We start from the raw sequence: 27,762 nt of genomic DNA, 5'->3' as shown, positions 1-27,762 counted from the left end.
GATCTGACAGAGAACATGTTGACGGTGGACGCACATATGTTTGCGTTTGGAAACTGGAACTGGAGGGAACATACATGTACTTGTGACATGCACATAGAACCGTTGGGGTCCAAGATAGGGGACATAACTGATCAGGAAAATCCACATTTCCACATTCCCTCCTTGTCCCCTACTTGCCCTTCAAGAGATATCAATCTTCATCATTCCATCGATTTGCTCATGGAGCATCATTTCTTCTTCCTTCTTCTTCCGGCATTCTGAACGAGAACTTTGATATGGAATGCATAATGTGGCACACAGACCACAAATCGCTGGTCCACATTGCAGGCATAGACAACAACTGAAGAGCATAAGAAGGCCAATACCTAGGAAGGATAGAACTCTCCATCCCCAGGCTGATATCACACTCCAAAACCACCCGGACCACGTCCAAGTGCCTGGATTCTCGTGTATCTGGCTCACAATCTTATGAAGGCGTGTTATAGCTTTATATACAGATGGCGAATTTTCTGGTATGAATATGCAGCAGCTGGATCCGATGACCCTGCAAGCTCCGCCCCTATCGGCCAGGATGACGTCAAGGACAAGACGATTCTGGAGAACAACAATTCTCATCACTGATTGTTCCTCTGTCAGATTGCCTAGGGCGGCTATAGTCTCGTTTACTACAGCTTCAAGAGTCTTGGTTAGTCTACGTATCAGCTTACTATTTGATATTGTACCTATATAGGGAAAGATACCTTTATTGAAATCTACATACTTGTCCCATGCCGTCTCAGTATAATCGACAACTGGGAGATCTCTTCGCTCTCTATTGTGTACTAAATGAACATTTCGATAATAATCAGGGGGAGCTAGGAAAACAGGTGGCAGAAGGAATGCTATGTAACAGGTACCATCCCAATCTAGAGGCAGACGCATATATGCCGTCTGACCACATATAAAGTAGGAATGGCGAGAAGCTCTAAATGACGATTTACCTTGATCACTATATTCTACTGTAGTAACGCATTGGCTATGGCCCATATGTATGGAACCAACTTTTCTTACACATAATTCACCCTTAACTGGAAATACTGACATAGTGGGCAGAATTAGTTCAACTTCGGATTTGACTTTCAGAATCATAAGATTAGGTGTAAAATTACCTAATTTATACACTTCATTTTCTAGATCAGTTCCTGTCCTACTCGGGTGACCCTCCTTATTAGGATGACAGACTTTGAATAAAACTAGATTCAGATTTCCCCATATCCAATGTTGTTGATAAACGGCTGTGTCTGGGTCTATGGAATTTAGTAAACTAAACCATGCTCCACAGGAGCCATTGTGTGTGAACGGATGTGGAAAGAAAGGCAGAACTCCTTTGTTATTCTGATAGGGAGGGAGTCGGCCACACACCCAACAATTGGTGGCATTACTAGTCTGATGGGAATGATGTAACATACTAATGAAGGTGTTATTGCGCAGCGCGAGTCTATAAGATAATTCATGTGGCGGTAGGTCACTAAAAGAATGTTCAGCAGCAACATTATAAACATGTCTAGAAATAGGATGATATATGTGCAAAATCACACTCGTAATAATTATTAAAACACTCAATAAAAACAAAATTAATAATGTCCTCATACAGTAGCTACGCAGTGATTTACAATACGCCTGTCGTTTCAACATTTCTCGGGTATTTTCTCTACTCAGGTCCAAGGGGTACATGTCGGAGACAATTCAACCGCTTCACCTTGGAGAGGACTTAAACAATCAAATTGCTCGACTGTTTGGGCCTAAGCTTTAATTTATAGCACTGAGAGTCATTCTGTTCAACAAAAGGAAGTTTTGAATCAGTCTGTGAGGGAGTGCAGGGCACAGTGTCTATATCCGAGGATAGTCCATGAAATTTCTTAATGTGGCTGGAGTGTATCCAACCCTTGCGGCCCTCAACTTTCACGGCTGTTCTTGTGGTCAGCAGGACTAGCTTCGGTGCTTTCCACCTGGGCTCCAACTGGGTCTTCCGATCAAAATTTCTCACAAACACCAGATCCCCCGGAGCAACGTCATGGGGTTTCACCTCAGTGTTGTCAGGAAAAGCTGCAGCTACCTGTGAACGACAAGATTGTAGTGCAGACATCAAGGAAGCCAAGTAATCTGTCAGCATATTACAATTAACATCAGTTATTTTACGTGGTATAGGCGTCCCCCACATATTTGGTGGCCTTCCGAAGATCACCTCATACGGGGATAGCCCTGTTCGAGAGTGTGCTACCATTCTTATGTAAAATAGTGCAACTGGTAATGCTACTATCCAGTCAACACCTTTCTCCTTACATATTTTAGACAATCTGATTTTCAAAATTTGATTATGTCGTTCCACGAGACCTGCTGCCTCGGGGTGTCGGACACAGTGGAATTTCCACTGATATCCCAACAAAAGTGAGACATGTTTCATTAATTCGGATGAGAAAGGCTGGCCGTTATCTGAATATACAACACGTGGTAAACCGTACCGTGGGAAGAATTCTCGGACTAACTGTTTGGCAGTAGTCGGGGCCGTGTAATCTGATACTGGGTACGCCTCAGTCCATCGGGAGAGAGCGCAGACAACTACCAGAACATATTTGAATCCTCGACATCGTTCCATCTGGATATAATCCATTTGGAGCACTTCAAAAGGATGATCAGGAGTCTGGAATCCACCCTGTTCTACGGGAACACTTTTTCCTGGGTTGAACTGACAACATATCATACAGGTACGGACTTTTTGTTTAGCTGCTGCTCGTAAATGTTTGTTGAACCAAATGTGTTGAATGCTATCTAGCATAGCTTTCTCTCCTAAATGCGCTGGGCTGTGAATTGTAGCTATAATGGCTTGGACCATAGAGTCAGGAAGAAACCATACAGATTTCTCCTTCGTCATCCATCCCTGATCTGTCTGGATCCCTCCTAGTTCAGTCCATTTCTTTAATTCTTCTGCAGTAGCATGTGTCTGTATGTCAATTACGTCAAGTGCGGGATCCTTAATTGTCATACACTGTGTTGGTGTCTGAACTATTGGCTTTGTCATGTCTAATGTGCGATTCTGAGCAGTCTGTTTAGCTGTTCTGTCAGCTAAATCATTGCCTTGAGAAATGATATCAGTAACCTTCGTGTGTGCTTTACATTTCATAATCGATATGGCAGTTGGTAGATGTATTGCGTCTAACAAGGCATGAATGAGGGTTCCGTGCTGAATGTGGGCACCATGGGAGGTTAAATAACCTCTCTCTCGCCACAGCACGCCGAAGTCGTGTACAACTCCGAATGCATAACGTGAGTCAGTGTATACATTAACTTTCTTATTTGTGGCTTGAATACAGGCTTGTGTTAGAGCAATAAGTTCTGCTGCTTGGGCTGACAAAGTATCTATACAATTTGTCTCAATAACTTCAGTGTCTGTTGTGACTGCATACGCGGCCACTAAATCTCCTGTACTTGTTCTCATGCACGATCCGTCTACATACAACGTCAGGTCTGGATCTAACAATGGAACGTCTGTCAAGTCTTGTCTAGGTTTCGTCTTTATTTCAATAATTTCAACACAATCATGAGCTAGTGGGTCTGTTCCAATTACAGGTAAAAGTGTAGCAGGATTCAATGTATTACACCGTCGGATCTCTATGTGTGGTTGAAACAATGTCAGTTCATAACCGGTAAGTCTTGCTATGGTCAAGTGTTGTGTTTGTGTTCGGTTCACAAGAACTTCTACTGCATGTGGTACTTGTACTGTCAATGGATGTCCTAACACTATGGCATCGCTTTGTCTGATTGCTAAAGCTGTTGCTGCCACTGATTTCAGGCACGCGGGCAAAGCCTGAGCTACGGGATCTAATGTACTGGAAAAATAAGCACATGGCTTGCGTGATCCTGCTTGATCCTGAGTGAGTACTGACAAAGCAGTACCTTCGCGTTCTGTAACAAAGAGTGTAAAATGTTTGCTATAACATGGTGTTGCTAAAACAGGTGCTTGACATAAAGCTTTCTTTAAGCTTTCAAAAGCTTGTGTATGTTCCTGAGTCCAAGGGAGAATAGTCGATGTGGCTGCCTCCTGTGTGGTTAACTGAATGAGTGGTTTTGCTAGAAATGCGTACTGAGGGATCCACTGCCTACAATATGAAGTGAGGCCTATGAAAGCCCGCACCTCCTTTTGTGTCTGGGGTATTGACATGTTAGCAATTAACTGGATGCGATCTGGTGTAAGCTGCCTTCCCTCCTTGGACAGCGAGTGACCAAGATAAATAACTCGCTGGACACAGAATTGCAGCTTAGAAGGAGACACCTTGTGCCCCTTGTCGGCTAGAAAATGTAAAACTGTCAGAGAAGCCTTTTCACATTCGGGTTCGCTTCTCGCGGTGATCAGCAGATCATCGACATATTGAAGCAGTGCAGTGTTGACTGGCATGTGGATACTGTCAAGTTCTCGTTTCAGTGCTTGGCTGTAGATGCTGGGGCTTTCTGTGAATCCTTGGGGAGCGCGTGAGAATTTAAAGCTGCGCCCATTTAAACTGAATCCGAACAAATATTGGCTTTCCGGATCTATTGGGACGCTGAAAAAGGCATTCTTGAGATCAATTACAGTAAAGAATGTTGCTTCGGAATCAATTGCTGTCAATAATGATGATATATCGGGGACCACAGGAAACTGTGGCACAATGCACTTGTTTAGTTCACGCAAATCAATAACCAATCGGTATACTGGCGGAGCAGTAGGGTCATTTCGTTTAAGAATCGGAATTATCGGTGAATTACATACATTGGAGTCTGTTTCTACAACTACTCCTTGGGCAATTAGCTCATCAATGATTTTCAACAAAGCCACTACAGCATCTTGCGGTAACCTGTATTGTCGCATTCGTGGTAATACCACTCCTGCCTTGAGTGTAACTCGGTATGGTGTAATGTTCATGTAACCAACATCAGTAGGGCCTTGTGCCCATAGATGCGCTGGTAAAGTCTGTAGTCGGGGATCCATGTCTCTAGACACATAGTGACCTTTAAAATCACGTAAAAACAACCTTACTCCTTCCGGAGAACAACATATTATGGCTCCTAGGGCTTTCAGAGTTTTAATTCCTAACAGATTTTCTGGGCATGATTTAGTAAGCAATAAATCTGTAGTTCGTGTCAAAGGTCCTATCGTAAGTGGAAGAGGCTGTGATACTTCATTAACAATAGGTTTTCCTGAAAAACCAAGGGAAACATTTTGAGAGCCTGAGAGGGGTGCCCCTGGAACTTCACTACGTTTTATAGTTGTTCGACTTGCCCCTGTATCGAGTAAGAATTTTCTATCTTGACCTAATAATTCACTATGTAAATAAGGTCCTTCTTGATCTACAGGAATCTCGATAAGGGGTAAGTCAACTTCCCTCTCTAGGCCGGTTCATGCGTAACGCTGATACTCAGGATATTCATACTGTGCAGTCTGATACATTTGTCGTGTTGTGGTTTGTGTGGCAGTAACAGGCAACGGTGGTGCAGCTGGCACAAACTGTATTGGCTGTTGTGCGGCTGGCATGGCCTGGGAATGCGGCATAGCTCCTTGTACATTCTGATCTTGTCTGAGTGGCCGTGATCTTTCTTGTGTTTTACCTATGGCGATATTATGTTTTAAAACTGGACAATCGTGTACGTAATGACCTGGCTTTTTGCAATAATTGCATGTCCCTTTTACCGGTCCTGCTGAATCGGACTGTGTCATACCCTTTTTATGTCCTTCAGCCGGTACTGTCTGAGACACTAGCATTTTCATTTTTGTATCTTTCATACGTCTTTGTTCGTGTTCTTGTTCATCTCTAATTCTATTGTGATGATACTGTAACATTTGTAGCATTTGTGACGGAGTGTTACTTTGCCAGGTACTCTCGAATTTCAATATTCTATTCTTTACTGGAGGTAAAGCATTTTCTACTAATTTTGTCACAAATAAATGTGGATACGACTCACTACTTGTTTTTATACCACTATTTATTCCAAAACATTTTTCAAATCGGGCATAATAGTCACTTGTGTCTTCATCATGCTTTTGTTTACAGGCCGTAATTGCACCCCAATCTTCCTTTTTCGTAGTTAATAAACGTGGCAGTACTTGTACTAGTAAACCTGGTAATGCTTTGACTTTATCCCCGAGCCCTGAACCTGCAGCTCGGGCCTTTTCTTCCGTTTCTAATGCTGTCCAATCTATCTTTTGGTCTCCCACTTCCCACTCTTTTTCTTTCAGTTTTTCATAAATGCCAGCAGGTAAGAGCACCTTTAATATCGTCATAATATCAGGATAGGTATACTCTCCCATCAGCAACATGTCCTTAATTTCTCGGTGGAAACCCGCTGGGTCTTTGTCATGACTTGGTACTACTTTCTTCATTTCTAACAATTCAATTTTTGATATGGGTGTGTATACAAATACACGGTGAAACTCATTGTCTTCGCCTTTTGTTGGGTGCACTTCTCGTAAGGGATTTTGTCTATCCATACAATACGGCGTTCTTTCTCTGCGGGGCAGCGGGAAAGAATCCGGCTTTACAAAAAGGACATACTGTTTACGTGACACTAATATTTCCTTAATTAACTTGTTACTAGAACCTCTCCATCTGTTCGTGAGTAGTTCCGTTAATATATCAGGTAAAGGACCAGGGTCAGCATGTTGGCTCTTATATAGTATAAGGAGTTGCTGAATCATATAGATTCCAGCTAAACGTTGTTCATCTGCACTAAGGTTAAAAAACGTGTGTGCTACGGTCTCATCACCGTATTTTTCAGAACTGTCAATCCAGTGAACGGCTGATCTGGCTAATTCTTGCTCATCCATGGAATCGAGGAGGTGGTAACCCCTTCGTTCTCGTAGTATTTTATCTGCGGCTTGAAACAAATGTTCAGGAGACTTTAAATTTATTACAGGCGTCGGATACGTTCTGCTATTATTTGGACATTCTGAGTGTATGGGATCAGAAAAGCATCTAGTATTATCACAGGATCTTCCTCTGCCTACGTAGGCTATGGTCTCTGACTGTCTTGCGGAATTCCCTGATTCGGACACTTCATCTTGCTCGAACTCGTCTGTTTCCAATCTTTCTTCATGAATACGTTCTATTTCTCTACGGATTTTTCGGCACATGGCTATTATACAGTTTTTTTTATCGTGTCTCCCTTCTGATATATTCTGGCTCCATCTTATAAGAGTAAGCATTGTATTCGGGTCTACCCCCGGACGGTCTTGATTTCTGATCACACAGTTTATGAGGAAACGTAACAGTTCCCCCTGTATCTCTACTTTCTGGAATTCCATAGCTCTGTTAATACATTCTGGGTCTCGCCCTGTTTGGACAAAATGATATATTTTATCTAGATGCGTAATCATTCCTGGTAACCTCGCTAAATACTCTGCGGCTCGTCTGATACGTAATGATGCCAGGACCATTTCGTCCTCTTTACCGACCACCGGGTCATATCTACAATCTATAAGGAGTTCCTTAAGCGTACGTTCACTTACGAATTTGGGTGTACGTGAATGCGCTGATTCTTGAAAAACAAGTTTATTTATTCTAGGTGGCGTAAAAGTATTGCTTGCACCTCCCGTGGCCCCTTCAGGGGCGTCGGGTGTGAATGGATTCGTCGAACGTGATACAGCAACTACAGGTGTCGATACCACTGTAGAATCGATTGCGGGGACAGATGCGGAAACAGATGTGCTTGCCGGAGCTCGTGTCGGGACTTGCTGTTGCACGGGGACAGATACCTGATCCTGACGTTGAACCCCTCCGCCAGACGGTCTATGTGGTGTGGGGTTAGCATACTCGGGAGCTGCGTCATCTAGATATGAGGAAAGAAAAACATCTTCTGCGGTTCTGGGATGCCCTTTTGGATGTACCTTAATTGGAAATAATGGGGGTGGCAAGTCTTTTGGCATCTCTGGAACAGCCTTAGGTAGTCCTTCGGCTAGGAGGGGATACATACCACTCATAAGAGCGTTTCTTTGTCTATCTACTTGTTCTGATTTCACTCGGATACCTTCCTCAATTAATATATTTTCTTGAACTTCCTTTGAACTCTCTTTACTCCTCTCTTCTTGTCTACGTGCTTTTTCTGTACGTCTATGAGATTCTTTACGCCATAACTCAACAGCGTCTTTCTGTGACTGTCTGACCTTTCTTTTCCATAACTCTTCCTCCACTTTCATGATGCACTCTGCATCCCAGGTTCCCGCTGCGGGCCACCTTTGACTTTCCGGCAATCCCTTGGTATAATCTACCCATAAATCAAGAAACAATATGGCATCTAAGCCATGCTTGTGATACATAAAATGCCCTGGGGTGTCCCTAGGAGGAATAGGAACTGCTTCTTCAAGCACCCCTTTTCTGGTAGTAATCTGTCTTAACTTCGAGAAGAGCGGCATCTTGACAACTGATCTGATACTTACTCTTGAATTCACTTAATACTAAAAACACAATAATGAACGGTGAACAATGAACAATCATTCATACCACAATATGCAAGACATTTGAACACTTTAAACATTAAACATTAAACATTTAAAAATGACCGACGATGATGACAGTCTGCATAACTAATCACCAAGCAGAATTCTTGACAAAACTAGATACTTCGGAATACTTGATATACTGCTAAACAGTACATATACACTGCTAAACAGTGCAGACCGGATTTGTGTACCCAAATCCGTCTTGACCGGCACAACCTATGTGCTGTCAACACGCCTCCCCGGCGATGGTACTCACCGAGTAGCTCCTTGAAACGGAAGGCCTCAGAGAAAGAACGGGACTCGATGACTGCGGACAGCGGACCCTCTGGACATCGGGATTTCGAAAACCTGGTGGGCCTCTGTATACCTCGGATCTTGCTCTCTCAGCTAGGCTCTGGTCGGGATACTTCGCACTTCTCACCGCCTCGTCTGGGTTGATCGCAGCCTCAGTCGCCCCCGTTTGACCGGAGGGAGCTTACAGGAAATCCTGCTGGTACGCGTTTATGGTCCGTCCAGCTGTGGCAGGAGACCGGGCCTGCAACGCACCGCCGGCGCGTGAGATGAGAAAGTGTCCCTGTTCGGGCGCCATTATGTGGTAAACATTCTTTTTACCTTGACTGAATTTCATGCGGAATCTAAAATAAAGTAAAATAGCTCAGAATAACAAGAGGCAGAATCCGTGGTATAAGAGATTTTCTGAATGGGCTTTATTCCAAAATGGCCGACTCGAGTGGCGGCCTTCAGGTTCCGTCACCACGAGGGTTCAGGAAGTGAAGTACAATACTTTATTGACAAGAAGTAACTTTTATAGGTCATACATTACAATGAAACGAATGCAAAAGGCGTAACAATTGATAAGAGAAATGACATAGTGGTACGTAATCGAAACTAGGCGTAATAAGGAGCAGAAAGAAACATGATTGGCTCTGATTATCATGCATAGGTGGATCTATAAGATAATACTTAACATAGATGCGCGCGCAGCAGCATGACGTGTGATTGACGTGCAACTAGGGGGTGAAGGGGACTTGACATTTAGCTCTACATGTGGAGACGAGAAGTCTGGGGGGTCAAGTCAACCTAATCCCAAATCATATCTAACATCCTATGTTTAGAGAACTATGTTATCCACAAGAAAAGACTCTCGGACAGAATCTATTCTATACTGACTGTGTGTGCGTGTACAAGCGTCTAAGTGTCTATATGAGATGCGAGGGGCAGAAAACTTTCCATGGCAACAGGGCTATGAATTACTTGCAGGAGGACGGAAAGGCCGAGTCCTTTGCTTGTGGGCTAAAGGAAATGTTTACCTAAATCACTAGACAGGAATGCATCGGCTGAAGAGCAAAGTAGATAATTCGAAGGTGAAATACAGCTTCTTGGCAGGCAGGCAAAACTGGCCGAGGCAGGCACCGTTAGCTGCACAGGGAGTAGGACAAAGTTCATGGATACAGATGCGAGCTCAAGCTGAAGCTGTCAGAGACAGAGAGCAGGGAAGGCTTTGAGGACAGAATCGGGCCTACTTGCCTGAACTGTAAAAATGGAGTAACTTAGCCATATAAAGTCGGTGGCCTTTCATACTTAGGAATCGAATATCCAGCCCATTGATGGCGGATCTGACAGAGAACATGTTGACGGTGGACGCACATATGTTTGCGTTTGGAAACTGGAACTGGAGGGAACATACATGTACTTGTGACATGCACATAGAACCGTTGGGGTCCAAGATAGGGGACATAACTGATCAGGAAAATCCACATTTCAACACGCTTACTATCAAATAAGATTGCACCCAGAATCACAGCCGTTGATGGCGTTCACGACTCCCTTTGGTAACTTCAAGTTCTTAAGAATGCCGTTTGGTCTGGCATCTGCAGCTTCGGCGTTCCAAAGAGCCATGCAGCATGTACTAAAGGATTGCCAGAAGTGCATGTGCTTCCAGGACGATATATTGATTTATGGCACAAGTGAGGCGGAGCACAAGATGAATGACGAAAGGGTCCTAAGAAGATTGAAGGAGGTTGGATTTACTACGAAGGAGAGCAAGTGCAAGGTGGGGGTCACATCAGTAGAATATTTGGGACACATAATATCGGAGGAAGGAATCAAACCCAAGCATAGTTTGGTGGAAGCAGTGAGAAGCGCGCCAACACCGACGAACAAGGAGGAAGTGCTTTCATTCCTCGGTCTGGCGGAATATATGGCAAAGTTCATCAAGAATTTTGCCATGATGGCCCAACCCTTGAGAGAAATGCTTAAAAAAAAGTGTGAGTTCACGTGGGCGAAGGAACAGGATGAGGCAGTAAAAAACATAAAGGAAGCCATAGCCACCGCGCCGTACATTGGAAATTTTGATGTAAAGAAGGACACTATGATTACCATGGATGCAAGCAGCAAAGGAATAGGGGCAATGCTGTCACAAAGTACAGAGGAGGGTGTGAAGGTGGTGGCTTTTGCTTCAAGATCCTTGACAGCGGCAGAGTCCAATTATTCAACTATTGAGAAGGAAGCATTGGCGGTTTACTGGTCGATCAAGCACTTAAATTTCTATGTGTGGGGTATGCCGTTTGAAGTATACACGGACCACAAACCGCTTGTGGGCTTGTTTGGGAAAAAAAATTTGGAGAACGTAACGCCAAGGATTGCAAAATGGTTCCTGGGATTGCAAGTATTTAACTACAAAGTAGGATTTGTCCCAGGACAACAAAATAAAGTGGCAGATTTTCTCTCAAGATCACCTATAAAAGAAAGTGTGGAAAAGGAGATGGTGATGGAGGTGAAGATCCCTGCGGTGGCAAGAGAGGAATGGGATCAGCAAATGGACCTAGACATGATCCTAGGTGAGGTGAGGGGTCTGGTGACGAAAGGGTGGCCCAACAGGTGCAGGGACCTGCCAGAAAACATTCAACCGTTCTGGAACGTAAGGAATGACTTGTCCATTGAGGGGAGACAACTGCTCAAGGCAGGGAAAATTGTACCTCCTGAGGGTCTAAGGTCTAAAATAATTGATCTCACCCATGAGGGACATATGGGCAGGAGCTTGTGCAAGGCTCGTCTGAGAGCGGATTTCTGGTTCCCAGGAATGGATCAGTTAATGGAGGACAAGGTGAAAGATTGTTTCGCGTGTAGTATGAGTGACAAGTCAAGAAGCATAAGACATGCTCCACTCGTTCCTGTGGAAATCCCAATGGTACCATGGGACAAGCTCGGATTTGACATTACGGGGCCTATTCGGGCCAAAGGACCTCAGGAGTGGTACCTCTTGGTAATCATTGACTACTATTCGAACTGGATAACCTGTAAATTCGTGAACACCATCAACACCAAGACACTGATGGAGTTCATGAGCGAATTATTCTCTAAAGAAGGGATTCCCTCATCCCTCGTCACAGATAATGGTGTACAGTTTGTGTCGGAAGAGATGAGAGAGTTCCTTGAGGACATGTCCATAACACATGTGCGCACGCCTCTTTATTGCCCTAAAGCCAATGGGAAGGTAGAGAGAGCGAACAGAATGCTAAAAGAATGCATACAACTGGCGAACAATTCAGGGTTGGCCATTGAACCTGCCATTAGAAACATGCTCTGGGCATACCACACTACACCCAGTCTCTCAACAGGTCATACCCCCTTTGAACTGTTGAGGGGAAGGAAGGCAGGATCTAAATTGTCCCCTAATTGGTTGTGCCCAAAAGAGAGGGGGGAAATCGACAAGGAGGAATTTTGGAACCGTACGGTAGCCCGACAGGGTAAATATCAGGAGTGGTATGACAGGAAGTGGGGTGTCAAGGAGAGGTCCTTTCTTCCAGGGCAAATGGTGCACATCAAGAAACCAGAGATCATGAGGGGAAAGGGGGGAAAGTATTACCCCCAGGGAAGAATTAAGGAGGTCAAGAGAAACGTGGTGGTCATGGAGGATGGGAAGAAATGGAGCATGGACAGGGTGGCAGGGGGCGAGAGGGAAAGGCCCAATGGAGAGTGCCCCAGGGGACAAGGTAATGAAGAGAGGGTGGAAGTGACACAACCGAGGAGAGGGGGCCGGCAAAAGAACGCTCCCAGCTGGCAGCAGCACTATAGCATGGGGTAGTAGACTTTTCCTCTCCTCCTCACGGAGTATCATTGGGGCCAGGTGCACTCAGTAAGTTTGTGTTGTTTTCTTCCTCCCCCAGGTTAATCTGACCTTGCGGTGCTCGTTTGCATGGGGGGGAAGATGTGTTGTAGTTTCTCCCACTTGGTATAGGCCATGCACCCCCACCCCATTAGGACATTGGTACAGTCGTGGAATGTTGGGAGGAAGGCCACCTTAGAATGTTGATGACGGTGCTGGGATTGTACTTTGACTTGCCTGCATGACCTACAAGCTGAGGATGCTGTTATGTTGTAACTGAATAAAGAGTTTAACTTCTTCACCTGCGTGACTCTTCTCTACACACATACAATATGGCAAGAACAGTATAGGAAAGAGACTTTGTAGACAAAAAAAACACAATGCTAGAGCAAAAACATATATGGCTTGAGTGAAAAACCAAAGAGTGCAGGATGGGAAAAAGACCAAATAGGTGAGCATAGGAAGAGAGAAGCAGAGAATGGGAGAGAACAAAAGTTGTAGTTTGGAGAGAGAAAGATGTAAGAGAATATAAGTTGGGAAATGGCACAGAAGGGTGCGTGCATAGGGCCTGGATTTGGATGATGAGAAATAGTATATTACGGGAGTGTTCATGCAGTGATCAGAGAGGACAGGATGGGCAAGCAGAAATCTACCAAAACAGAGAAGAGAGAGCATGGAATGAGGGACCTCACAACTAAAAATAGTGACAGCATAGGATGCAATAATAGGAGAATGGGAATACAAGCAAGCACATGTGGCATGGGCGGTAAACAAGATGAATAAAAACAGGAACAATATGACACGGGGAAGGGGAGCACACAGACGAACATCACATTGTTGGTAGCATAAAATGCAAAAATGCAGCCATTGAATGAGAGAGCTTAGGGTGATGAAGCACAGGGTGAGAGTACAGAGGATGGATGAGAACAGTGGATAAGAAAGAGCAAGTTATAAGATAGCACAGGATGAAAGTGAGATGGATTAAGGAGAGAAAAAATGAGATAGAGGACAGGACAGTTCAGGGCATGTGAAAATTGAGCTGAGGATGAGAGAGTAAAGGATGATGGAGCACTACATGGAAGAGGGCTAGACGGAAAAGAGCGCAGAATGGTTGAACCACATCAAGTAAGAGAACACATTGGAAAGTCACAGGATTGGGTGCATAGAATGCGGGAGCACAGGATGCAACAGACCACAAAGAGCACATTATGGAGAACATAGGATCACAGAGCACAGAAAGAGAGGGTACATTATGTTGGCACAGGATAGAAGGGGCAGTATGCAGGGAATTGAAATAGGGAGTATAGAAACGGAAAATGCATGATGGAGTATCACAGTGCTAGGAAAAGCATAAGTTGGGCAAACCATAGGATAGAAAAACACACACATATAGAGCATTGAATGTGAATGGCACATGAGGGATATAGCACTAGAAGGGACAGCACAGGATAGGAGAATGCACGATGGGGGAGCACAGGGTGGGGAGAAGTAGGACATAGGATTTCTGAATCAGAGAGCATGGAATGGTGAAGTATGGGACTAAAGAGGGCACAGAAGTAGGGAGAACACACATCGTGGAAAAGAAAAGAATGGAGTGAGAATTGGAACAAGTAGGTATTAGAGGCCAAAGAAGATGCAAAACAATAGAGTGACAAAAGAACATGTGATAGCTGAGAATGGTCTGGGCAGATCCAAGCATGGCAGACCGCATAACAGGATAGATCAGGAGAGGAGGGCATGATGGGCTTGGAAAAATAGGATAGATGAGATCTCATGATGGGAAGGATGTATCAAGAGGAGTATCACTAGATGGGAGTTTTAAAGCTCTTTTTAAATGTGCAAATTTGGGTGACAAATTATTTTTGACTAATAATGATTTCTATAATTAATATAGTTGTACACAATGAATTATTAATTGTGCACGTGAAACAATTTTACGTAGCGGTTTAGAAGTGTGTATATTAATATAGTTTAGTTATGCCAAATTTCTACAGAAGCACTATTTTATTCAAATGGATGGTGTTTGGTGTTCTGTTCATCGTCCTCCTGCTCATTGCCCCTCCCAATTAATGTCCCCCTTCATGTCTTGTCTCCCCCCTATTTTCACAAAGCACAGAAACGCAGTGATGAAATTGGCTATTTTCTTCAGAGAGCATGTGTTGTGAATGAGCCGTTCTTGATGTACCTAATGTAACATTGTGCAGGACACTCGTTCGTACGCTGGTGTATGAGTCTTTGTTTGAAAATGTTTTACATTGTGTTGTAAATCTCTCGAGTGTGCTGTTGCTGTGTAAGCTAATGGAAGAATTCATCTGACTTAGAAATGGGTGAGCAGTTCTTGTTGTGACGATCATCATTCTGATTTGCTCAATATCTATTATCATTAGTCATGTCATGCTATATTTGTAGTTTCAGCTTATTACCCGTGTGTAAAATGTGTATGAAAACCCTTGGTTTTGGAAGTGAGGCAGAGACTTTTCATTTTCCTCACAGGTCTCTGTCCAATTGTTGAGAAACTTTTCCTGATCTATTAGAGACACTATTCATTTATTTAGTTTGTTTTTCTCCTATCCCTGGAGATGCTATCAGAATTCCTTATGAATCTGACGTAGATCATTTTCCTATTCCTCCCAATTTTTGTCTGTTCCACTTAAGATTTTTGTTGCCTAATGGGCCTTTGAATAATTCTGATTTCAGGCTGCGTACTCTCTATCTGAGCCTTCATGGCATTGCAGTACACCAGAAATTCTCAAAGAAAGTGGGTTCTGCACCCATAGTGCGAGGCATCTTTGGTATGAAAGAGAATTCTAGAATTTTGAGCTAAGTACTCTTACCAATTCTGAGCAGAAGGGGAAAAGGTAGGAGAGCAAAGGAAAAGAGAGAAGCAGAAGTAAAATAAGAGGGTGATATATAAAAAGAGATGGGAACCCTAAAAACGGGAAGATGAGAATCAAAGACACAGGCAGAGAAATACAGAGAAGAGATATATGCGGAGAAATAAAGAATAGTGAAGCAATGACTGAAAAGAGCATTTCAGGGAAAGGCAGACAAAGACAGCCTGAAGGTGAGAATGACATGCATAGCATTTGAGATACTGACTATGGAGTGAGCCCGAGAGGTGTTTAGGCAGGTGGGATGCAGGTCTAAGATTTCAAATGAGTGGGGGCAAGCAAGAGAGTGATGCGGCTATGCCAGGGGGGTGAGACATAAAGAGAGAAATCAGTGGTGAAATAAACAATATGGGTGAAAGAGAACTTGGTAAATTATTTTAGGAAAGGCCGGGAGAGAATGACATAAGAATGTGAGAAAGGGGACACAGTGGAAGGGCAAGGGGTGGCGAGAACAAATAAGTGGAAGGGTAGGGGGACAGTGAGAAAGAATGTAAAGAATTGTGAGTGGCAGAGAGAACAAGCTCATAATAGATTTGCAGTAAGTGAATGAGTGTTGGGGAGAAGTGCTAAAGTGTAACAGGGAGAGGGGAACTGGAGGTAGAGAGCTGAAAAATAGCAGAGAAGGCAGAAGAAGTATCAGTTTGGGGAGAAGTGAGATAACAATGCGGCTGCGAAAGTGAAAGTAATCTCGGAAAAGCGTGGCGCGTGCGCCCGCTCACATGCACTGTAGCTCTAGGCTGACCTGGTAGCACTTTTTGGAGCCCTCTCAAAAAGTCTCGCCAGACCAGCGCATGCGCTGGGTCAGGCGAGACCTAATGAATAATGGTAATGAAGGAAAATGAACTTATCTGCTTGGAACTACATTTAAAAGAGGGGTGCCATTGATGTGGCTGTCTTCTGCGGAATCTAGGATTCTAGCTAATGGTCCCAGTACGTCAAGAAGACGATCTTGGCACCCTTTCAGGGATCTTTCCATCCCTTTTCTTGGATCACGTCCAAGTTTGAATAGGAATTTAATGAGTTCAGGGTCCAAGTTGGGGGTATAGCAGGTTTTATCCTCGATAGAAGGTCTAGAGCATTCAGCTCTAAGGATGTTACGAGTGTCCCTTTCTAAGAGGTTTCTTAACCATTTTAAATTAATTTTGCGACGTGGTCCTGAGGGAACCACTCAGAACTTCTTGGGTGTTTCAGATTTAATGGGGGAAACATTTCTTATATATAATGTTATATAATGTCTTTAGAGGATGATGGGAGTTCCTCTTTTTGATTGTAAAATTCTTGATCATCTTCATCAAGATCAAGGACATACTCATCAGGTGTGTCTGAGGATTCTATATCATTAGATTTGTTATCTCCCATATTGTAAAGAGCATTATGATATTTTGTGCCGCTAGGGACACCCAGATGTTTTGTGCCGCTAAGGACACCCAGATAAATTGTGCTGCTAGGGACACCTTGGGAGTTCGAGGTGCGAGGACCTCCATTAGTAGTTGAGGTGCTAAGACCTCCCTGAATTGATGAGGTGCTAGGACCTCCTATATTGCTATTATCAATGTTTTTAGTTTTCTTAAGTCTTTTACCCCTTAATTCAGTGATGTTGTCAGAGTAGGGGTTTGGAATTTCTGTGATTCAATCCTCATCGAGGAGTGACCTTTTAGAGGACATGATCTGACTTAAGGTCTCAAACATGCAGGACCTCATTTCCTTATGAAGGATATTTTTTGCAGGGCTTCGTTGTCTATGTTAGGAGTAGGGGCAGAAGCCTCGTCTGAGTCAGAGTCAGACATGGTATATAGGAAATGTTAACTTGTAAATAGTGGTATAGCCCTTTAAAGAAAAGATAATTAGGGAGGGATTTCCCTTAATAATAGTGACATGGTTTATAGATGAAGGAATGCCAAGGCACTCCAGAATCCAATTAGATATGTACCTAATGTACATGGAAACCATTTTGGAGAGGAAGCAGCTAGGCTGTGGTCCTGATTAGCAGGGCCACAGCCAGACTAAGGTCGAAAAACAGTGAAACACCAGCAAAAAGTGGGGGTACCCATGTGAAGCAGATCCTACTCTCCTACAGTCAACGCCGTCTCCTCCTCCTGCTTCAACACCCTCCGCATGCTCTGCAGGATCTACAGGTGGATCCCCACCGAAACGAGAATAACAGTCACCCAGGCCCTCGTCACCAGCAGGTTGGACTACGGAAACTCCCTCTGCGCAGGAACCTCGGCCAAACTCCTGAGACGGCTTCAACGCATCCAGAACGCCTCTGCACGTCTGATGCTCGACATCCCTCGCCGCAGCCACATCACATCCCACCTGAGAGGCCTGCACTGGCTCCCCGTCAACAAGAGGATAACCTTCAAGCTCCTCATCCACGCACACAAAGCACTCCACAACACCGGACCAGCATACCTCAACAGACGACTCAGCTTCTACACCCCCACCCGCCAGCTCCGCCAGCCTCACCCGCGCCGCAGTCCTCTGCATCCAAAGAACAACTGCCGGTGGCAGATCCTTCTCCCACCTCGCCGCCAAGACCTGGAACACCCTCCCAACCCACCTACGGCAGACCCAAGACCTGCTGGCCTTCAGAAGACTCCTCAAGACCAGGCTCTTCGAGCAGTAGCAGCACCACCCGTCCCCCGGCGCCTTGAGACCCTCACAGTTAAGTAGTGCTCTTTACAAGTGACATGATTGATTGATTTACGCTAAGTTGTTTAGAACTAAATTGGCTACACAGGGCTGCGATCATTGAAAAGAGACCGTTGAGTTAAAATCAATCTGGGGCACGATGCCTTGGCAGGTTCAGGGAACTGAAGCTTTACGTCGTGCCTGCCTGATCCCAGCTCAAATGTTATTTTTAAATGATACAGTGTACCAAACCACTTGTTTTGGCCTACCAACTGTCAAAAATGTAAATACTCCATCCATTCCGTCCCTAGCGGAGTATGACGATTGGCGCTCTCAGACAAATTATACTATTAAGGCATTGTAGGCTTTGTTGCGAAATGACACTTTCAATGTCTCTGAAATTGATTCTACCGGGTGGTTGGTGTGGCAAACTAATACAAATGCATGCCAATTGCGTTTTAATAATGTTACGCCTGGTTTCATTCAGACTAGACCTGATCCTCTATATACCCTTACACATTCGGTCACTGCATATTCGGTGGGTAAATTATGCCAACAATGGTTGGAACATTCCACGCTGGCATCTGTAAAACAACATCTTTCTCTGTTGTCGCATGACATCATTCTGTCTGATTTCATCTTAGGACCTAGGAACCCTAGAGCTAAGCGATTTCTTTATGCCACCTACAATGAAATATGGAAGCTTTCGTAGATTGAAGCTGCTTTTCGTCTGTGCCAAATTGATCAAGCCAATTTTTAAAAGGTTTTTGTCGTAGTAGACAACATCATCAACACACTTTCCTCACACATTTATACGTTGGATAATATTGTTTTATCTGTTATTGATACTGTTCAAAGTGATGTCTCTGTGTTATATCATGGTCAAAATCAGTTAAGATCTGTTATGCAATTTGCATGGACATTGCAAACTCTTAAAATGGGAAAAATACCTTGGGATTAATTGAATGCCACTGCTTTTTGTTTGCCATTTAATCTGACTGATAAACAATGATTTATGTACATGAAAGATGCTGCATATACACTTTTGCATATTGAACAATTGGAGCCCTTGCCGTTCTGGGTAGTGTAAGTGGACCCTGTTGTTTGGTTAATTCATAGGGTTATCTCTCTCCCTTTTTTGCTGTTTCAGTTTAAATCATGCATGCAACATTTTTCGATTGGCCGTTTTGAACCACTGGGTAATGCATTTCTACATGAATTGTGGTCCCTACCTTTCACTTACAGTTGTCAGAGGGAGGGTAAGGAAGTTTTTCTTACAGGGGAGGACTGGTTTGCAAACATGTTAAGTTGCACGGGGCTTGTAACGTTTCGGTGCCCAATCTTGATTGTTTTATAAAAGGGACCCCAGTACCGTCAATAATTCCCGCTTTTACCTGCTTATGAATGCCAGCTATCTTATTTTAAACAACCAAGACTGCTGTGATTTCGAGCAGGAGTTCTGTATTTAGTAACAGTTTCCCAGTACGTAACTTGTTGTAGCAATGTGCTTTTTCCACCCTCACATGGTAGTCTAGATAGTTCAATTTAGCATTCCATTCCTAATTTGAAAACTGATTTCAACAAGCTGAGCAGGCTCAAAGCGCTATTATTCCAACAAGAGGTGGCTCTCACTTCGGCCTGAGAGACCTTCGAGTTACAGGTGGCTAGGACTTCTAGTGAGATACAGTCCCTTCTGAACACTAACCTCCCACTGCATTTTGGAGAGTTTATACACCAAATATTTAATGCGTCTGACACTAAAGGCCTTCTACATTTTTTTAAACGTGTGGGATCTGGCCTTGTGACTTCTTTTCAGACGATATTTGGAGTAATAACGGCTTTTATTCATTCTATTTTTTCCAGTGTCTTCGGAGGGTTCCCCTTAGTATTGGTATTAGGTGCTGGAATCCTGCTTCTCCTGTTCCTGTTGCGTAATGGCTGCTCATCTTGTGGTACTGCACAGACCAGGCCAACTGCAACTGTACCGTGATCGCATTCAACAAGTTTTTGGATGCTTGCCATTAGCCACGCTGGGCGTCAGTTATGGATTAACTTTTCGCTTTGCCTATTTTACTTGCATGCAACCAGTGTTTTACTGTAAGCGATGCCCTTCTGTTGGGCAATGGATATACGCCTCTCCAACACATCATGTCCAGTCCTTGATTTTAACCAGTTGATATGTTCCTCAGAGACTCATGACCAGGCTTGTTCTGGGGATGGCCGTATGGCGCGTGCGGCTGCACTTGGAGTATTGGCTGAATGGAATGTCTGTGCGGTTGCGCAGAACGTCCTGCAACGGAGTTTCATCGAATATCACGCAAGTTGCCCACTTCTGCTTTTAGAGGCATCAGATTATTAGGAGCATGTTTGTTCCTTCGACTTAATTAATTGGATGGCATCCCCTTTTTCTACCAATGATAGGGATGATCTGTTAGAGGGAATTGCATTCCTCAGATCACACACCTTGATGAACTTACCACCTCCTTCATAATAACTCGTTTGGAATGACTTTGTTATTACGGAGACAGTTCTATTTCAATAAGCAATAATGGTAATATTGATTAAAAAAATGATTTGTAGCTTCATGATAATTGGAGAACGTATGAGACACTATAGCTAGTCGGTTTGGGATTTTGGGTACTAATGTGGTGGGTTGGTACACCCCTATTCACTGAGGTCCTGTTTTCCTGCGCATAGTTTTTCTTAATGGTCACTGGTGTTGACGCGGATTTGTTCCAGATAGTGAGAACCCAGCCCGCGGAACTGCGCTAATGTGCGGCCATCTTGCCGTGGGCTCTCTGGCTCCCCCCATCAGACCGTATTTAAGGATGAACTGTTATGTTTAGCGAATACACCTTTTTCTAATTCTGAAAAATCACATTGACAACAGCTCGTTCTGTTCCAGCTATATTTGGCCTAATAACCGGAAGCATTTTGCCTCCCACTTTTCACTATTATACCTCCGGGAAAATAAATTATTTTAGATATAGCCTTGAAAAAGTCCAAAGGTTGGACAAAACATGTGTCGGCTGAATCATCTGTAATTTTTCAGTACCGGACCAAATGTACTGAATATTTGACTGTATCAAGAAGAAGTGAAAAAACTACTTACCAGTGGAAACATCTGCAATTTTTCAGTACAACTGTACTGAATGTTTAACTGTATCAAGACGAAGTTAAACAAGCTACTTAACACGCCAAATGATTTTTGGACTCTTGATTTTGAAAGGAATGCTTAAGGACTAAAAATCTTTCTATATATTTGCCATATTTGCATTGAATAGGGTGCTATTTTATAAATTGACTTGCTAACCCTTAAGAAGGTTACAATGGCTACCTATCAAGCAGTGTATTACCTTCAAGGCCCTGTGCATCACCTACAAAGAGTTACACAGTTTGGGCCCTGAGTATTTAATTGAATAGTTGCAGCGCCAAGACGCATTCAGGTATATGTGCGCTTTATAGTTTTTTTTTTTTATATCATATCATCAAATTTGCACTCCAATGATAGAATGGTTTAGCCTCTCCTAAGGCAAAAAGACTGAATGGCATAGTTTCCACATAATTTTTCACTGTCCATTTGACTGAAGAAAAAGAATCCTTTAGAGTTACGAAAAGGATATGGAAACAAAACACATCAGTTTGTCCTGCAAAAATTATGTCTTAACATAAAAACAATATATGCTGTTTTATCAAGTCTCAAATTGATAATTGATTTGGTCGACACGTTGGGACCCGGAGATGGTATACGACGCATACGCGCTGTTGAAAGCATTTAGGAATTGGACTATCGTGCTTTTATCTGTGAGGGAAGAAAAGAGTCTCCCACATACTACGTCTCTGCTCAAGGAATAATAACTAATCAATTCATCGAGTCATGAAAGATTACTTTACCACCAATACCTGTACCTAGTGAACTATCAATACACAGGATGACAGATTGATGGGTCAACCAACTGGTATGCGACTCTACTGAGTGACTTTGATGAGGCATGAGGAGGAGGCTGAGATCCCTTTAGTAGCCATCATTCAAACACGTCCTATATATAAGATTGTATATTGACTGTATGGGAGAATAGAATATTTGTCCTGAAGAAGGTGGTCGTTTATTTCCTGATTCCCACCGAAACGCGTCGACGCATACATAGGAGGGAGAATATAGATTGTACCGACACCTGTTTTCCGAATTATGGAATGTTGACATTACCAACTAGGAAAATAGCTGATCTTGATCATATGTCTCCTTTTTTCTGCTGATAAGAAAACAATAATTTTTCTTACTGAATCTCCCGTTGTCTTGCATTGTTGTGTGTGTATTGTTTTATGTGTACATTTATTGTATTGGTATCTTTTTGGAGATTTTTAACTGTTTTAATTTTTGTGTTTTATGAACTTCTGACTGTGTGAAGCCATATGACTTATGAATTTTAATAAAATACACTGAAGTTTGGTTTGGGGATGATTTTCGGTGCCTTATCCTGGTGAGAGATTGGGTAGAGCTGTGAATGTGTGGATAGAAACTCTGTTGTTCCAAAATGGGATTTTTCTCTTGGACTTTCGTCAAATTGATTACAACCTACCATTACTCCTCCTTCTCCCATACGAACTAGAGGTGAAATGTAAAGAATTTGCTCAATTTTTTTCACCAGAAAATTGTCACTACATATACCCTGTCACAAACATCTACATACGCTGTTTCACAGAACATCCTCATCCAACTGGTTGTCTTTAAATGGATTAACACTAACACCATCTCAAACTGTCAAACCATCAGCTGATCCCTTTCCTGATATACTTTTAAAATACATAAGTAATTATCTGGACCCTTACTCGACCAATTCCTGACTTCTATAAAGCAGGCTATTTGATGCTCTATTAAAAAATAACTGAAAACCCAGAGTATCTAAAACAAAGAAGTTATACAGTGTCAGGGCGTAAATTCTTTCCGAAGCCCGGGAGAGTTTCTTGACGACTCAAGTAATTTTATCCTATTGGAAAATAACCGGCTGGATACGTTTCCATCTGACTTATGACCAGGTTGCAGTAAAGAAACTATTTCTTCTCTATATTTTAATGGTGGCCCATGTTTATTGGTCTTCATAGAAATGTTGCAGCATTAGTATGGTCAATTATAAGTCTCTACTTGGACACTAAAAGATTTCATATGTCTACATAGTACCATCTTGAGTTTGTTTTCCTCTTCTTGGATAAATCACTCACAGCACCTAAAAGTTAGCCTCTTTCTTGGCCATGTTTCTCATACAAATTGGTCCTCAGGGTTTTAGTTTTGACATTACCCTACAGGCAGATCATACCACTAATTTGTCAATGACAGAATTATATGTAAAGATCTCCTCCCTATGCAGCATTTCAGAAAATTCAGCATTAGAGGGCTCTCAATCATCTCAAACTAAACCTACAAACAAGTGTATACTTACTTCTCTCCCCTTTCCAAACATGGCTTGGCTACCTCTCCATCGTGGACTATTCACAAATAAATATCCTATCTATCTATGTACTGTGATGTCATGAAAATCTGAGTTGGTAAAGTTGCTTGTACATTATTGGTATATACATTGAGGGGACTTGGTGCATATTATGCTTCTTGACATAAATGTCATGTATGTATCTGTGGTCTGTGCGAGGATGTTTGAGCATGAAATTGTATGCATGTTACAAGTGGAAGGTTTTGCAATGAGATCTAATGTTTCTGCAACCTTTTAGATAGGATATTTATTTGTGAATATATTAATATATTTGTATTGAAAAAGACTAAAAATAAGAAATAAAGCAATGTTCAGATTATCCTAGATGATGTGAATAATTGAGTTTGTAGTCTAGCCAGAGTGGTCAACTAAATAGATGACGCATAGCATATTCTAAATGGTATAGGTAGAGTATTCTATTTGTGCTTTATTGGCTGTCTTTCCCCTGCCTCTCTACCTACATGTAACTTCAGGGGTACCCTTTTCATGAGTGGTTGTACTTTCACAGCCCTTGAGCTGTTGGGTTGTCATGTGACCTATTGGTCTCCTTTATGAGACTTCTGCATACGTGTTACTGTTTTTCAATTTTTTTTCTATCTTTCTTCGTTCTTATTTTGTCATTCTGAAATTTTGAATCTGTATCTTCCCATGGATAGTATAAAAACCTTTGGTTTCACTGAGGAAGAATTTGCTCGCTTATTAGGTCAGTCTTCCGATGGCGATAGGCCGTTCACTTTATCCAAAGGCCTCAACGAGGAATGGACTAAGCTGTTTACTTTAAAGAAAAAAACAAAACGTACCGAGTCTCATACCAACTTCATGCTCGAGTATTTAAAATCCGGCACTTTCCCTATCGGCCTCAGAGTGAAAAATATTCCTGGCCTATTTGTGGAAATCAGACAGTTCCTGGAAAAATGGGCACTCATTTCCAATAGATGTTCCAGGGACTGGATGATCCTCATTATTGAGACAGCCAGAGAGGTTGTCCAGTTACTTAACAAAGAAATCCAGGAATTAGAGGGGAACCTTAAGCAGTCCAATAGTGTAGAAGAGGGTAAAAAGAAATTGGAGGAAATCTCACTTGAATTGGATTCCTTCTGTGAGTATTTACTCAAAAGAAAGACTGAGAAACTCAGAAAAGATATTAGACTTTTCTCCCAGGAACGTGTATACCCGTTCCTTGCCGAGAACTTCTGCACCCCTATGTCAACGCTGGGATAATTGTTCTGATGTACTTTTGGGCTACCGTGATTCAAACTTGGGTAGTCACATCCTTTGGGAGGATATTTGGATGTATAAACGTTTTTGGGTTATTGATATGGCCCATCAACTCGCTTCGATTTGAATGCTTCTGTCTTCATCTTTATTTCTCTTTGCATTTTTACTTTGATTTCTTTTTTATTCTGTCCCTATCCTAGTGTACAGTTGTTCTTCTTGATTTTTGTTATATTTTTTGAATTTATATTGTCATAGATTTTGACCCTCTGTGCTACTGACCATTGCTTCCTAGAGAGTATGAAACGTATTTATTGTATTCACTGAATCAAAGCTATACTTACTGCACTAATAATAACCATATATGTGTAGCGATTAATTTGTATAAATCATATTTTGCTCTTGACAGGTCCCATTGCCTTCTCTGTCTATATGCACCATATGCCGTGAAGAAGGTGATACCCAAAGAAAGGATGTTTCATCGAAAAGCGCGTTGGCGCTGTTGAATATGTTTCCTCTATGTATATCTCTAAACCTCTAAATAGATGACACATAGCATATTCTAAATGATATAGGTAGAGTATTCTATTTGTGCTTTATTGGCAGTCTTTCCCCTGCCTCTCTACCTACATATAACTTCAGGGGTCCCCTTTTCATGAGTGGTTTCGAACACCATTCGGGCCTCGAGTGGGCTAAATTCAGGGAGGGGTCCACGCGGCCACTTAGTGGGGCCAGCATGCTTCGCAAAAAACTATAAAACTGGGAATCGGCAACTCGTATACTCCCCTGAGATTGCATATGGGATCCCACCCATACATTATCCGGCTTGGATCTCCTTATAATGTCCCATTTTATGAAATCTCAGGCCCTGCTCAGGGATCTCCCCCCACCCCACCTCTCAAACCAGTGTCCCAAACAAAGTGGCTTCTCCTGTGTGGGTGTTACATAACTTCTAGTTTGTCGCTGCGTCTCGCTAGGCCCAAGCGTCACTTCCGGAAGGCTTGCTATCAGCCTGGTAGTGCATAGGTAGTGGTGTGCCCTCTTCTCCCTGAATTCATCTAATTCCAGGTGATGAGCTGGGTCAAGTCAGTTGCCAAAGAGCCAGTTGGTAATTATCAGGAGCTGAGCTGCCCAGTAAGTAGAGCACAGGACATTTTTATGGGTTAAAATGAGCACCACTGAGCCCTGCAGGGATCCCCGCAGCAGAATGTTATCAGTCAGATGGTTTTCTGCTTCAAGTGTTAAACATTTGATGAAAGCCAGTAGCTCAGAGCTCCTGTTCCCAAACCTTCCAGCTCAGGGGTCCACACTCCCCTCTTGATTCAGTTGTGAACAGAAGCATAATAACCTGTTACTTACAGACTACAGTACTGCACTACGAAGTGCGTCTTGGAATAAAACTGTGACATTGGTGATACATTGTTATGATTACTGTGATTGAACGGGGTGCTGCTGATATGGAAATGATGCCACTCGAGCGAGGATTGAATGAAGCTCTCTTGCTGCAGCGACCGGCTGAGTATGAGTGATGTGTTTATTGTGGACGGGTGCTCTCTGAGCTCTCATCTCTTCTCTCTCTCCTGCAGCTGCGGTGACCCTGGATCCGGACACCGCTCATCGGAGCCTCGTCCTGTCTCAGGACCGCAGGAGCGTGAGACACAGAGACATAGAAGAGATTGTGCCCTTCTCCCCTCAGAGATTTACAACATTTTCTGATGTCCTAGGGACACAGAGGCTGAGCTCCGGGAGGCATTACTGGGAGGTGGAAGGAGAGGACAAGACTAACTTGACCCTGGGGGTGTGTGACGAGGCTGTGAGCAGGGTGGGGGAACTCGAACCATCACCTGAAAATGGATACTGGACAGTGTCTCTCAGAGATGGTGAATACAAAGCTCTCACTGACCCCTCCACCCTCCTGACCCCACGTGCGCCCCTCAGGGCTGTGGGTCTCTTCCTGGACTATGAGGCGGGCAGGCTCTCGGTGTACCATGTGGATCACCGGTCTCTACTCTTCACCTTCTCCGGGGCCTCCTTTCCCCCCACTCTGCGGCCCTTCTTCAGTCAGGGAAGGGAGGAATGCGGAGGTGCTGCGGATCCTGCCGGTGACACCAGAGTGAGAGTAGCTCTCAACAGCGCCAGGTAAAAATGTATTTTGGCACTCACTACAAATTCCCAATTGTAATCAGCGCACTTGCATCCAATGCCCCCACCACATACAGCCATTAGTTTCTACGCACTGTTTAAGCTGCTAGATATTCACATTAGAACAGAAGCGTAGTTTCTGTATCCACCTCTGTTTGCATCTCAATCCTCCACTATGCTGAAGAGGAGCAAAGGAATTTGTTTCAGAAGCATGGCCGTGCATGGATAAGTGTATCCCCTTTGTACTTGCGTGTGGCTGAGCACTGGCCAGCAAGTGCAGTGGAATGTGCATCCCTCCCCGACCAGGGACATGGCTGTGAGCGAGGATGCTGCCCACACGTGGCAGGAGCCTTGGTCATTGAATCCCTCCCTCCATGATCCTGTCCAGTAACAGGGAGAACTAAAAAGCGAAATTTTTACCCCTATTATATTTGTGTTTTTTGATTAGAAAATTTTCTGGATACTAATTACAACAACTCAGTAGAATGGACGCCAGTTATACCTTTGTTTTCTATTATCAGTTTTAATATTATTGTATCAAAAAACTTAATTGTCAGCTGGTATTGATATCATGTAGAGGTTGCATATGGAAAAATTAACATGTTCGAAATGTTGGATGATCAACTTTTCAGTAGTGAATTTACTCCCATCATTTGCTAAAATTAGGCTTGTTGTCAGGAGTATATTTTTGCAGGGCATGACCCCCCTAGAAATGACAACATGAAAGGTTACATTTTGACCCGTAGTAGACAGTCACTTACTTGCACGATAGGAAAGGTGCGG

The 27,762-nt window shown here is 43.2% G+C and overlaps 1 protein-coding gene across 1 annotated transcript in view; it reads left to right on the top strand.

The window, feature by feature from the left end:
- Positions 1-27,122, top strand: part of LOC146869568 (zinc finger protein RFP-like) — a 96,385-nt gene extending 69,263 nt beyond the window's left edge. Inside the window, exon 7 of the mRNA XM_085639530.1 lies at positions 26,424-27,122. Coding sequence (XP_085495656.1) covers positions 26,424-26,980 — 557 coding nt within the window. The 3' untranslated portion in view covers positions 26,981-27,122. The remainder of the gene's footprint in view (positions 1-26,423) is intronic.
- The last annotated feature ends 640 nt before the right edge of the window (positions 27,123-27,762 follow it).

Source organism: Triturus cristatus, chromosome 1_1, assembly GCF_964204655.1.
Source record: "Triturus cristatus chromosome 1_1, aTriCri1.1, whole genome shotgun sequence".
NCBI classification, from domain to species: Eukaryota; Metazoa; Chordata; class Amphibia; order Caudata; family Salamandridae; genus Triturus; species Triturus cristatus.
The sequence above is the reverse complement of the archived record's forward strand: the minus strand, read 5'-3'. Positions and strand labels throughout refer to the sequence as shown.